The sequence below is a fragment of the Ranitomeya variabilis genome, chromosome 1 (assembly GCF_051348905.1).
Source record: "Ranitomeya variabilis isolate aRanVar5 chromosome 1, aRanVar5.hap1, whole genome shotgun sequence".
Classification (NCBI taxonomy): Eukaryota; Metazoa; Chordata; class Amphibia; order Anura; family Dendrobatidae; genus Ranitomeya; species Ranitomeya variabilis.
The window spans coordinates 803,783,443-803,796,923 of record NC_135232.1 but is presented as its reverse complement, the minus strand read 5'-3'; the positions used below and the strand labels follow the sequence as shown (position 1 = coordinate 803,796,923).

At 45.4% G+C, this 13,481-nt stretch overlaps 1 protein-coding gene across 1 annotated transcript; it reads right to left on the bottom strand.

Annotated features, from left to right (window-relative positions):
• Nucleotides 1-7,598: 7,598 nt before the first annotated feature.
• Nucleotides 7,599-13,124, bottom strand: LOC143785300 (uncharacterized). Its single transcript, XM_077274056.1, has 5 exons — nt 11,627-13,124; nt 11,473-11,547; nt 10,454-10,649; nt 10,137-10,299; nt 7,599-9,360 (listed from the first exon to the last, which is right to left on the bottom strand). Exons 1-5 carry the CDS (start codon nt 11,822-11,824, stop codon nt 8,346-8,348), a joined length of 1,647 nt encoding a protein of 548 aa, XP_077130171.1. The 5' UTR covers nt 11,825-13,124; the 3' UTR covers nt 7,599-8,345.
• Between the last annotated feature and the right edge of the window lie 357 nt (nt 13,125-13,481).

Sequence of the window (13,481 nt, the reverse complement as noted above, 5' to 3'; positions counted from 1 at the left end):
TAGAAGTCAATGGGGAACCGAGCTTCGGTGTTTTAAAATGGCTGTAAAATGGTCATAATAAGAGTTAGGGTGCTACAAAAAGAAGGTAAATGGGTGTAAGAGCAGAACAATTCCCCTCCAAACAAAGGAAGATAAAAAATAACTTAAAATTACATAGGATGAAAAAATAAAATAATAATCTTGAACCAGGAGTTGGAGGAGGAGATAGAGTAGGTGGAAGAGGTAGAGGTGAACGTGGTGGTGTAGATGGAAGAGGCTTTTTTGGGGGTACTCTGAAAATAAGCAGTGTAATTATTTGCTGGCCACTCTCTCTGTATACAGGCCATGTAATATTCTGCACTTTTTGGAGGTGAAAACGATGAGGAGAGCGTCAAATAGGGGATGTTGCTGTGTTGGTGGTGACATGGCTGCTGGAACGAGAGAGAGGACAAGGTCACTCTGTGCCTGCTACAGTCACAAATGAAATCTCTTCCTTTGGTGCATGCAGGTGACAGGATGGTCTGTGTAATTCTGTAGGCCTGAGTATGACTGGATGAATGGTGAGACCAGTACAAGTAGAGGTGGTTTTAGATTGGTTGACTGAGAGTGTCTTCAGTTTCTTCGCTTTGTCTTCCACCCAGTTCCCTGTTGAAAGCACAGATTTTGCACCTGCAGTCCCAAGTCATGCAGCAGTCACTTCTGCTTTGTGATGACTCTGCTACCTGTGGTTCTACTGTATGGGCTATCCACCTGGCCCTGCCCCACAAGTGGAAGAGATTAAGTGCACTGATGCTCAATTACTTGCTCTGTTTGAGGATGATGTCGTAGCTGTTTTCGTTCTGACCCAATTTCAGCTGACAGATCACCAGTGAGACCCAAATCAAGTAGTTACGCCCGCCATTTTACAAGCGCTTGGAGACAAAAGACACCTCACACATATCCTGTGAGCAAGTCACTTTTATCTGATCTATTAAAAGCCAAAGCAATGTTTTATACCATTTACACAAAATGCATTTCAATGTAGCTCATGTAGCCCCCACTATCACCCAGGGTCATACTGACCTTTATTCCTCACAACGTACCAAAAACATGTTGTGACTGACTATTGAGAACATACATGATAAGAAGTGTAGTCTCCTTGAAGGGGAGACCATCAGACTACTGCGTTAACAGATTCTAGTAATTCTAGCAATTAAAGGCAAGAGGCACTTAAAGGCAACCTATTTACCCTTCTATAACAATGTCCCCCTTTTGTAAATGGTATAACCTTTGCTACGGGGTCAGCTGATGTCCACAAAGGAGCTACTGTCTCATGGGTCTAGTACCCACAAGGGGGCTTTCTACCTACTTCGCCCATCCACCCTCAGTGTGGACACTCAACTCTCCCATCAGCAGTGGCCATACGGGGCCTATGATATACTACAGAAGGTTCAGCCTTAGGTAATACATATATTAGCGCTTTTACGGCTACATAAAACAATAAGCAAAGCAACAAAATTTGCATACAAGTCTGTCAAGTCAAGTCAAAAATAATCCATCCCTCTAGGCTGCTAAGCCAATCGGCTGGATTTAAAAAGGAGTCTCTATATTGTATTAGTCTCATTAAGAGCCTTAAGGAACCAAGAAAATCTGAATCCAAGTCTCATTGTGTATGCAGTGTGGTGTTAATACCCTCCTTGGCTCCTGGGGTATGGCAAAGTACAGCATAGTCCTTGCAGATACTGGGCTATGTGTACAGATCCAACAGTCCAGCAGTTTTTGTCCTTGTCGACATTTAAAAGTGTATTCAGTGTCTCTGTAAGGTGCAAACATCCTACAACTGCCAGCAAGGTGATTAGAACAACAGTCTTTCTGCTAGTGAAAAGATCTTTTTGCAGTGACTGGCAGGGATCCAGGTGGGCGTTCCCTCAAGTGAATGTGGTAAGCTGGACTTTACAACGGGCCATCAAACCGTGGATATAGGCTCCTTCTCACGTGTCTGTGTATGACCACCCAATCACCTGGATTCAGCAGATGTGTGTCTGCACTGGCATTAAGATCTGGAATGGATGAAAACACATGTTTATGCACCACATTAAGTCTTTTCTGCAAGGCCTGGACATGGGCTGTTATAGCACCGTTTTGCATTTGTAGCACCTGTGGGAAGTACAGACCAGTCTCTGGCAAACTACTAAACAGGACCTCAAAAGGAGACAAGCCTGTCTTTCTATTTGGAGTGTGTCTGACTAGAAAGAGTGCAAGAGACAAGCACTCTACCCCGCTCTTTCCTGTGTCTGCCATGGCCTCTGAATTTTCAGTTTAAGTGTCCCATTTAGTCTCTCCACTTTCCCACTACTTTGTTGTCTATATGGTGCATGATATGCTTGCTGTACTCCCAGGGCCTGCATGACTTCCCTCAATATTTCTCCTACCCCTGTGTACCCCTATCGCTCTCTGTGGTTTCTGGGACACCATACCTGCAGATCAGTTCTTTCATCAGTTTGTCTGCAGTCGCTTTAGCATTTGCACATTTTACCAGATAGGCTTCCAGCCAACCAGAGAAGAGATCTACACATTCTAGGACATTTTTCACACACTCCTACCTTGGGTAGCTGTATGTAGTCAGACTGCAGTCTCTGAAACGGGTAGAGAGGCCTGGGTGTCGCTTTCTTAGGGATTTTTACTGTTTTACCAGGGTTGTGCTGTGCACAGATGAGGCATGACCGTACGAGCTTTGCTGCTGCGTAACTGAAACCAGGAGCGATCCGGTAGGCATCTACCATGGACACATGTGACATTTTGAGGTGTGAGTGGGGCCAGGTGTTGCTTGCGCTATTATTAGGAACAGGGACCTTGGTATATACAATTTATCCTTATTCTCCCAAAACTCCTTTTGAGTTCAGCTCTGCTCCCATTCTCCCCCGTGTTCCTTCTCTGTTTGGGCAGCTGGAGGGATTTCAGCAGGACATCTAGGCTCAGTGTGGCTGGAATACGCTGACTCTCCGCCACCGTCCACTGCTCCCTAGGCTGCCTTGCTGCTACTTTAGCAGTCTCATCCGCCCTTCTGTTGCCCTCTACCTCCACAGAGTCACCGTCCGTGTGTGCTGTTACCTTGACGATGCCAACCTGGACTGGTAACGTCAATGCCTCTACTAATTGTTTCACCAGCTCTTCATTTTTAATGGGCTTACCGGCTGATGTAAGAAACGTTCTGCTTCTCCAGATAGGGCAATAATCATGGGATATTCCCCATGATCAATTCGAATCTGTGTAAATATTAGCGACTTTACCTGCAGCAGCTCTACACGCCACAGTGAGTGCCTTCAACTCTGCCTCCTGCACCGACATGTGAGGAGGGAGTGGTTCAACTCGGATTACCTCATGTGAGGATACTACTGCATGTCCAGTGTAGAATCGCCCATCCTGGTGGTATCTGGAGCCATCTACAAAAATAAAAACCTCAACATATGCATTAGGAACAGGTTTTTCATGAACATATGTAAAACATACTGTCTCCTGACTCATCAGTTCCTATGCAGTCATGTTTGTGCATCAACGTACCAGTGTACTTTTTTTTTTTTTTCTAATGCTGTCACCAATTCCCCCTTTTCTGAATCCACAAGCAGATGAGTGGCTGGATTCAGAACATTGTATCTTTTGAGGGTGACGTATTCATTAAATTAGTATTAGAGCACATTCAAGTTTGATCTGTCTATCCATAGACAGGTGTTTTGGTTGAACTTGTACGAGTATGGCATTAATGTCATGTGGGGAACAAATTGTCAAACGAAAAAGTCAGTGTGAGCTCACATGCCTAGCTGTAATGCAGCAGCTCTTACAACACGGACACACGTAGGAGACCCTCTAATCACTGGGTCTAATTGTGCTGAGTAGTAAGCTATTGGTCTCTGTTTCTCTCCATGCTGTTGTGTCAGTACTGCGGTAGCATGTCCTCCCTGCTCTGTTCAAAATAAGAAAAATGGCTGATCATAGTTTGGAATGCCTAAGTCCGGGGCTGACACAATGAGTAGCTTCAGAGAATAGAAGGAATCAATTGTTTCTTAAGTAAGATTGTAGGGGTTTGATGACAACCTGTCATAGAGTGGTTGCATCATTTGTGAAGCAGACCTTATCCAAGGCCTACAGTAGGTCACCAAATCTAGGAAAATGCGTAGATGCTGGTGTGACCTGGGTAAAGGGAGATTTTGTATTGCCTGTTTTCTGTCTTCAGTCAGGTGTCTTGTACATTCAGCAATACAATGTCCTAAAAATGTCACCTTTTGTTTGCAATACTGTAATTTGTCACGTGAGACCTTGCAACCCTTCTCTGCCCAAAAAAAACACAGCAAGGAAACTGAAGCTTCCTTGCAGGACGTCTGGTCCGGGCAGCAGAGCAAGAGGTCATCCACGTACTGCAATAGTACAGTCTGTGGATGAGGTAGTTGCCACTGCTCAAGATTCCCTGCCATCGCTGTTGAATAGATGGTTGGGGAGTTCTTTCCCCCTTTTGGGAGGACCGTCCAACAGTATTGTTTACCTTCGCGAGTAAAAGAGAAAAGATGCTGTCAGTCAGGGTGCAGGGGTACAGAAAAGAATGCATTTGCCAAATTAATGACTGTGAAACATTTTGTGACCGTACGGTGTGTGTATTAGGGACAATTGAGATTACACTCACTGTAACATCATTAATGGCCTGTAAGTCCTGAACTATTCTGTGTCAGGGGAACCCTTGAGTCCTTTTTTTTTTTTCTTAATGGGATACAGAGGGGTGTTGCAGGGGGAAGATCTCTGCACCAGAACCCCTGCCTTAACGTACTCTTTAATATCCCTGCTCAGGGACATTGATTTGACTAGACTTAAGGGGGTATTGCTTTAACCGGAGAGTAGTGGTTCCTTCTTTTAATTTAATCATGACAGGGGGAATGGGCAGTCGACCCACATCAGATTTTCCCCTTGCCCAAACGGTGTCTGGTACCTGACTCTTTTCCCTGTCCTCAGACATTCTGGTGTCAGGTGTTTCTTTCACTACTCTTGCCATATACACCAGTTCTGCAATATTACACAAGTGTTTATATAAGGCTACGTTCACATTTGCGTTGTGCGCCGCAGCGTCGTCGCCGCAACGCACAACGCAAACAAAAACGCAGCAAAACGCATACACAACGCTGCGTTTTGCGCCGCATGCTTTCAACGCATGCGGCGCAAAACGCAGCGTTTTTTGTAAACGCAGTTGCGTTTTCAACAAAAAACGCAGCGTTTTGCGCCGCATGCGTTTTTTTGAGCAGTGAGTCATTCTTCATCCCACCCCCAAAAAAAAGTGTCTACACAATAGATAAGGACCACCAATGGCTAGAAGAGGGTTGGTGTTTATGTAATTGTGTATATATACCATGGCAGACATGAATTCCTCCCATTTTGCTGGTATTCATGATGGAGCGTCCCATGGACAGTATCGTCATGGATATGGAGATGGAATTTGCCTTGGCTCATGCCTATGCTGTCGCCTGTGCTCATCAAAGAGAAAGAGAAAAACGGAGATGGATTCATCGCCGATTTTGGATACACCCTATCTTGGAAGTCCGGGAGAGCCGTGGAGCATACCATAGCTTGTTTGGCGAACTGAATGAGAACCTGGAGAAATATTTCGAGTACACCAGGATGTCTCAGGAGAGCTTCCGGTATCTTCTGCGTCGGGTGGAAGGAGCCATTAGCAGGCAGGACACTCAGCTCCGGAGAGCTATTTCCGCAGAGGAACGGCTGCTGGTGACTCTACGGTACGTAGCTGTTTGAATGACTGAGATATGTTCGGCTACGTTCACATCTTCCCTTTTTTTTTTTTTTTCTTAATTTTTTTTGGGGGTGGTATGGTCAATGTACTTTTAGGCTGTGTTTCTACGGTCAGTAAACGCTGCTTGTTTGACGCTGCAGCGTCAAACAAGCAGCGTCCAGATGTTCCAGCATAGTGGAGGGGATTTTATGAAATCCCGTCTCCACTATGCGTGGAAACCCGCACGCGGAGGCCCTGCGACTCCGGACATGCTGCGCGTCTTTTCAGAACACAGCATGTCCGTACACCTTGCGGGGACGCAGCATCCCCGCAAGGTATATCACAGGGCCCTACGGCGAGGGGTGCGATGATCCCGGATGTGTACTGTACACATCCGGCACCATCGCGTCCCAGGAAGGGGGCGGGGCTTATCGCCGACCGGCTTCGCCGCTGCAACGATAGCGCCGCGTCTCCGGACAGTGGAGACATACCCTTATAAATTGCAATGTACTAATGTAATTTCTTTATCTTCTTGGCAGTTTCCTGGCTACCGGAGAGACCTTGCAATCCCTTCAATTTCAGTTCCGGATTGGAGTCTCCACTCTCTCGGGAATTATTGCTGAGACCTGCCGCGCTTTGTGGGATAACCTCCGGGAAGAATTTTTACCCGTCCCTACAAGCGATATCTGGTTGGCCAACGCCGAGAAATTTGAGGAAGTGTGTTCGTTTCCAAACTGTATTGGCGCGGTGGATGGCAAGCACATTCGTATTACCAAGCCAGGGAAAAGTGGATCCCTTTTCTATAACTACAAAAAATATTTTTCCACTGTGCTGATGGCAATTGCCGGTGCGGACTGCCGTTTTCTGGCAGTCGACATTGGTGCTTTTGGCCGGTCAAATGACTCGCGCACATTCAAAGAGTCTGATATGGGCCAAAAATTATATGGCAACAATTTCAATTTCCCCCAGCCACGACCTCTTCCCCACACCGAAGGCCCTGCGATGCCATTTGTTGTGGTTGGGGATGAGGCATTCCAAATGTCTGCCAACCTATTGAAACCCTACTCAAGTCGGGGCTTGGACCACACGAAAAGGGTGTTCAATTACAGACTGTCCAGGGCCAGAAGGACTGTGGAGTGCGCCTTTGGCATCCTTGTCTCTAAATGGCGGATATTAGGATCCGCCATTAATCTGAAAACTGAGACAGTGGATGAGGTGGTGAAGGCGTGTGTGGTTCTCCACAATTTTATTCTGGCCAAAGAGAGACTGAACGTTGATCTGGATGAAACCATAGCCAACCCATTGCCCAATTTCCATGATCATCCTCTGAGGACAAGTGTGGAAATTGCGCAGATGAGGGACCGTTTTGCGGCCTATTTTGTGTCAGATGTTGGCCGTCTGTCATGGCAAGATTCAATGGTGTAATAAACTGTTGGACTGTATTCTGGTGTGACTATGCTAAAAATAGTTCACCAATGTAAATGTGCCTTATCTAAAAAACTTGGAAACCTTTGTTTTTAAAATGTTGTGTTTTAATAAAAAAATTTTCTTACGTTTTCTACCCTGCTTCCAAGACAAAATTTATACCATACCATATTTATTTGTTTGTCAGATCGCCGTGTATCGTTGTGTTTGACAGCAAAATCAACGATACCAGCGATGTTTTACACTGGTAACCAGGGTAAACAACGGGTTACCAAGCGCATGGTCGCGCTTAGTAACCCGATGTTTACCGTGGTTACCAGTGTTAATTGTAAACTAAAAAATAAAAATAAATATACTCATCTTCGCGTCCCCTGGCGTCCACTTCCTGCACTGAGTGAGCGCCGGCCGTAAAGTGAATGCACAGCACAGCGTTGCTGTGAGGGACGTCACTCAGTCAGTGCAGGGAAGCTGACGCCGGGGGATGCGATTGTGAATATTTTTTTTTTTTTCATTTTACACTGGTAACCAGGGTAAACATCGGAAGTGCGCCCTGCGCTTAGCAACCCGATGTTTAACATGGTTACCCGGGGACCTCGGCATCGTTGGTCGCTGGAGAGCGGTCACACAGACCGCTCTCCAGCTCCCAAATAGCGATGCTGCAGTGAATTGCATCGTTGTCTGTTTTGCTGCAGCATTGTTAAGTGTGAAGTTACCTTTACAGTATGTGTCCACGTTCAGGATTGCATCCTGAATTGCTCAGGTTTTTTCATCAATATTTGTAAGCCAAAACCAGGAGTGGAACAATTAGGAAAAGTAGAATAGAAACATATGCTCCACTGCTGTATTTATTACCCACGCCTGGTTTTGGCTACAAATATTGAATTAAAATCCGGACCAAATCCGGATGCAATCCTGAGCGTGGACACATACCCTTTTTCTTTGAAAACAACTCATACACTTTAGTGTTTGGAAACACCTCATACAGCAATGAAAGACACCCAAAGAAACGGTCAAATTAAAAAATCCAAAAATACTGTCTGACATTGCATATATGAGGTGTTTGAAGCACAAATAAACGACGCACGGAGTGAATTACCGAGCAGTGTACTTGAAAAGAAGACCAAATATTGTATACAAAAAAATAAATTTTTATTGAGGGGAAACAGAAAAAAAGGGAAAAGAAAATTAGGGGGTATCAACAGCCGAGGGGGGGATCAACATCCGCTACCACCGGTGACCGGTAGCTTCTAGTTCTGGACCTGGGAGTGGGAGTGGTAGAGGAGGAGGAGGAGGAGGAGCCGCCATACTCGAGGAGGCTTGATGGCAGGTCCAAACCCCCCGCAGGGTACACTGGGGAGACCGCCTCGTCAGTAGGGGAGGGAGGAGGCAACACAAGCCGCCTGCGTTTTTGGCTTGGTTGGCCCTGGCTGCTCCTGCTGTGGCTAGAGCCACGACGAGATGGTGTCTGTCCTGGAGCAGCCAGAACCTGTGCCTCTGTGTGTGTGTCTGTGTGCCTCCTCTTATGTGATTTTTTTTTTCTTTTCCTGCCTTCTGCGGCATCTCCCCCAGAAGCACTCCTACGGGAGGATGAGGGCCTGGCAGGAGCAGGAGTGGGCCGCACACTGGTATGGTGCCTGTGGTGGCGTCGCCCGGCACTTGGACCAGGGTGGGGTGGCTGGAGTGACTCTGCAGCAGTAGTCGGAGTCACGCTAGCCAGCGACGGCACTACGGGCAGTGTCGCTGACTGCGCGACCCGAGACTGCTGCAGAGCCCTCACGTAAGAATTGTTGCAGTCCTGCATCACCGAAATCTGGAGTTCCGGCGTAAGGTTTTCCACCATGCCCTTAGCAATTGTGCTTAAAAAATGTTTTGCCGGATTTGAGAGCTCGGCTTCAATGGCTTCAAGGCGACGTTCGATACTGGACATTTTATCGGTCATCGCCTTGAAACCATTCTGGAACACCGTGCTCAAGTGCAAAAATTCGGGCATGGCTGGCCTGTCCGAGGCCCGCTGGCGCTGTCGGGAATTCCCGAACGAAGGTGCGCCAGAGGCCTCGGGCAGGGGAAAACCTGATGTACCGGCAGCCGGTTCTCCAGATGATGGTGGTGCAAGCCTGCTGCCGCTGTGGGAGGGCTGTGACGGGTCAGATGGCGATCCATGAAGTTCCGCTTCACAGGGGGGAGCTCGCTGGAGGGTGCTGCTGTGTGTCCTGTGAAAAGAAAAGGAAAAAATTAGTCTTCAATTAATAAACTATCACATACGCCAACTCCTGTAAAAAAATTTACATTACATGACACAACAAAACATTACAATCCCCTGTCTCTCAGTCTGTGTGGCCTATAATAAATTGCTGATTGTTATCGCCAGCTGAGCATTAGGGCTCACGATAACAATCATGGACATACCGACGGCAGATAATGACTGTTAATTCAAGTTGGCAAAGGCAATGCATACCCCTGTCATCTTAAAAAAACAAATCTAGATAATGCCTATGTCAAAAAAAATAGTAGAAAATTTAAAGTCAAGAATAAAATTTAAAAACCCAAAAACTTTAAAAAAAAGACTTTGTTGATCTGATCGCAGGAATGGCCATGACGTTAGGATCATGTGATCCAGACGTCATCATTATTCCTGCAATCAGAACTACCCTGACTCAGAACGTAACCTGTCATGGACTACAATGACTCACGCCTAACCCAAAAAATTACTAATGGGCTATATACCATTCCACTAGGGTTAAAGGATGGCCAAAATGCTACGATGACTACATGGATGGCCAATATACTATGTTCCTTTGGAAATATACTATGTGTATATGTAGCTCGAACGTGTACTATGTGGCTGCGATATAGTGGCCTGGAAATCTACTATGTGGATGCACAATGTACGTGGCTGGGCAATGTACTATGTGGCTGTGCAATATGCTATGTGTCTGGGCAATGTACAATGTGGCTGTGCAATATGGTATGTGGCAAAAATACTTACTGTCGGCGGGTAAGGACCGGTCTTAGGAACTGGAGGGCCCTGTTGTACTTGTAGGGCACAGAATTTGACGCAGCAGCACCGCTCCGAGCTTGCTCCTCCTCAGCACGAATCCCCTTATTGAAACGGTCCTTTATGGATCGCCATCTGGTCCTCAACTTTTTCACTGTTAATGTAAAGACAAAAAAATTGTTACATATTTAGCATTGTAAAAGGATAAAACAACCGTGTGCGATGCAAAGTGTAGGCGTTGATCGCATCACACACGGTTGTGTTTATCCTAGCAAGATGGGTCATAGCAGCGTCTCAGCAATACTCACTAAAGGTGCCTTTGTCCTTCGCTGAGGCACTGTCAAAGCCATCCCACAGCGAGTTTGCCACCTCTGCCCACAAACGCCTAGACACCACCTGGTCCATGTGCCGAGGGTCACGGCTGTCCCACAACGGGCCCCGCTCCTGGATGCTTGAAATAAGGAGGTCCACATCTACACTCTCTCCTTGGGCCCGTTGTGAAACCTAGAAAAATTAGAAAACAAATAGGTTAAAAATATGCAAATATTAACAACCACCAGCACCTGGCATGATAGGTACCTCTGCCCTATCCTTTGCCATTTGATGTATGTATATTGATGTTTTCTACACCTGTGTTTTGGAATGTTTGTGTGCAGGGAGTTCAACTTTATTTTACCTTCCCCCAATACTTGCTGCCCTGAAAATCTATAATGTATAAAGGCCCCGTCTCACATAGTGATTTAACAACCATCACGACCAGCGATACTGCCTGGCCGTGATCGTTGGTAAGTCGTTGTGTGGTTGCTGGGGAGCTGTCACACAGACAGCTCTCTCCAGCGACCAACGATCAGGGGAACGACTTCGGCATCGTTGAAACTGTCTTCAATGATGCCGAAGTCCCCCTGCAGCACCCGGGTAACCATGGTAAACATCGGGTTACTAAGCGCGGCCCTGCGCTTAGTAACCCGATGTTTATCATGGTTACCAGGGAAGACATCGCTGGATCGGTGTCACACACACCACTTCAGCGATGTCAGCGGGACCTCAACGACCAAAAAACGGCCCAGGCCATTCCAACACGACCAGCGATCTCACAGCAGGGGCCTGATCGCTGGTACGGGTCACACATAGCGAGATCGCTACTGAGGTCGCTGTTGCGTCACAAAACTAGTGACTCAGCAGCGATCTCGCTAGCGATCTTGGTATGTGTGACGGGGGCCTAAGCTTAGTAAACATCCCTAGTGAAAGCAGGATGCTCCTCAAATGTAATGTTCCTCACAGCAGGATGCTACTGAAAAAAAAAAGATTAAAAAAAAAAAATACTCACTCGCCGGCCTGACGCCACATCTTGGCCCCGATCTCTCTGCTCCCGCTGACTGCCTTCCCCCTCACTTGAAGAAGCCTGGAAAAATTGTATACAAAAATTATTGTCAATGCTACAAATGGCAGCTAATAGTAAGCAACTGGACATAATTACTCACCGCACTCCCCCGCGCCGATTGGCTATGTTCTGAAGAACTTGGCATTCTTGCAAGTTTGTGCTGCAATGAAAAAATGAGCAAAAAATCACATCCAATGCCACATACAATAAAATAGGCCCAAAACATTAAAAAACCACAATTGACTGTTGACTGATAGGACAATGCAAACTCAAAAAACGACACCACAATGCCATACATTGCAAGAGAATAAAATCGAAGAAACAATACAAGAATAGACCCAAACAAAATTAAGCAAAAATAGACACCTATGTAAAATTTTCAAAAGCTACAAAATTATCAAAAAAATAAATACAGAAAAAAAAAGGCACAATGAAATAGCAAACTAATGAACGCCATAATTTACAATTACAACAAGACATGATCCAAAACAACACCATCTGGTGACATCCACAGAAATACATCAGAAAAAGGCGCTAAATACCATTCTAGATAATAAGCAATAAACATTACGGGTCAACCGCTGTTACAATATACAGCAACCCAAAAGATAAAACATAGTCAAATAGAAAAGAAAACACAATAAATTTTTAAAAAAAGGCCCCCAACAAAAAAAAATTATTAATATAAAGGCCATACTACACACTTGTCAATGGAAACATTCAAGAAAGGAGATACATACGGAAGCCATAGGGAAAACGACGTAAAACCATCAGAGTTTAAACCCCCCCAAAAAAAGGTAAAATACAATTGAAAATAGAATGGCATATAGCAGCCCAGAACAATACAATACAAATGAAACATCATAAATGTAGCCCCCCCCACCAGCAAGAAAAGACACTCAAGGAAAGAAAAAAAAATGCCCACAGCATAATAAAACACAGCAAGACATGAGCCAATAAAAAACGCCATACGGTTACCCCCAACAATAGAAACCAGAAAAAGACATGCACCAGAAATTTCAAAAAAAAATATGCCAAATTTAAAGACATTGACCAACTGCATGACACCAGAACAACCCAAAACCAAGCAAGGCCGAAGACAACAAACGCCAGCATATAACGCCAGAAGTACATCAAAACCAGATTAAAAAAAACAATTTTTCAATACAACCCACAGTGCCATAACCGTACAATAGCACAGAACAAACATTGCACAAATTAAATCAAAATCAATAAATAAAACACAGAATAAAAAATATGCAAAGAGAAATATATACTTACATGTTTGGAAAGCAGATTCCCTTCAGTCAGTCTTCTCTGTAGCTAGCCTTGTGAAAGACAATGCCAAACCCCCTTTTTTTTTATATATATAGTGTTTTTTTAGTGTCTAGACAAAGTCTAGACAATGTTTTGCATTTTTTATTGGAAAACGCATGCGTCGTACAACGCACCACGACGCAAGTACTTGCGTCGTCTGCGTTGTCAATGCAAGTCAATGGGAAAAAAGCCGCATTGACGACGCAAACACGACGCAAACACGACGCATGCGTTTTTTACGAAGTCTGCGCCGCCCAAAAAATGCAACATGTTGCGTTTGCCGCGCCCTGACAGGTGCGCCCTAACGCCGCATGCGGCGTACAACGCACCAAAACGCATGACAACGCATGTACATGCGGCGCCATGCGGCCCCAATGTTAAATATAGGGCCGCACGCCGCATGCGTTTTGGTGCGGCGACGACGCTGCGGCGCACACCGCAAATGTGAACGTAGCCTAAGTCACACATTAATGTCCAAATATTATTTATACCCATATTTGATTGGGTAGAGTACCCCTTAAGAAAACTAAATTTGATTCACAGAATATGTTACCAAAAGAAAATTATATATATGAAAATATATATTTACAAAAGATACTGAGTTGTAAAATGGGAGAGCACAATGCCATAGGCTACAG

Excerpts from the sequence above, each read along its gene's own strand:
- LOC143785300 (XM_077274056.1), bottom strand. The coding sequence starts at position 11,824 with ATGTATGGCATTGTGGTGTCGTTTTTTGAGTTTGCATTGTCCTATCAG. Across the intron at positions 10,650-11,472 it reads ATGTGGCGTCAGGCCGGCGA|GTTTCACAACGGGCCCAAGG; the intron begins GTGAGTATTTTT and ends TAATTTTTCTAG. Across the intron at positions 10,300-10,453 it reads GAAGGACAAAGGCACCTTTA|TGAAAAAGTTGAGGACCAGA; the intron begins GTGAGTATTGCT and ends TTACATTAACAG.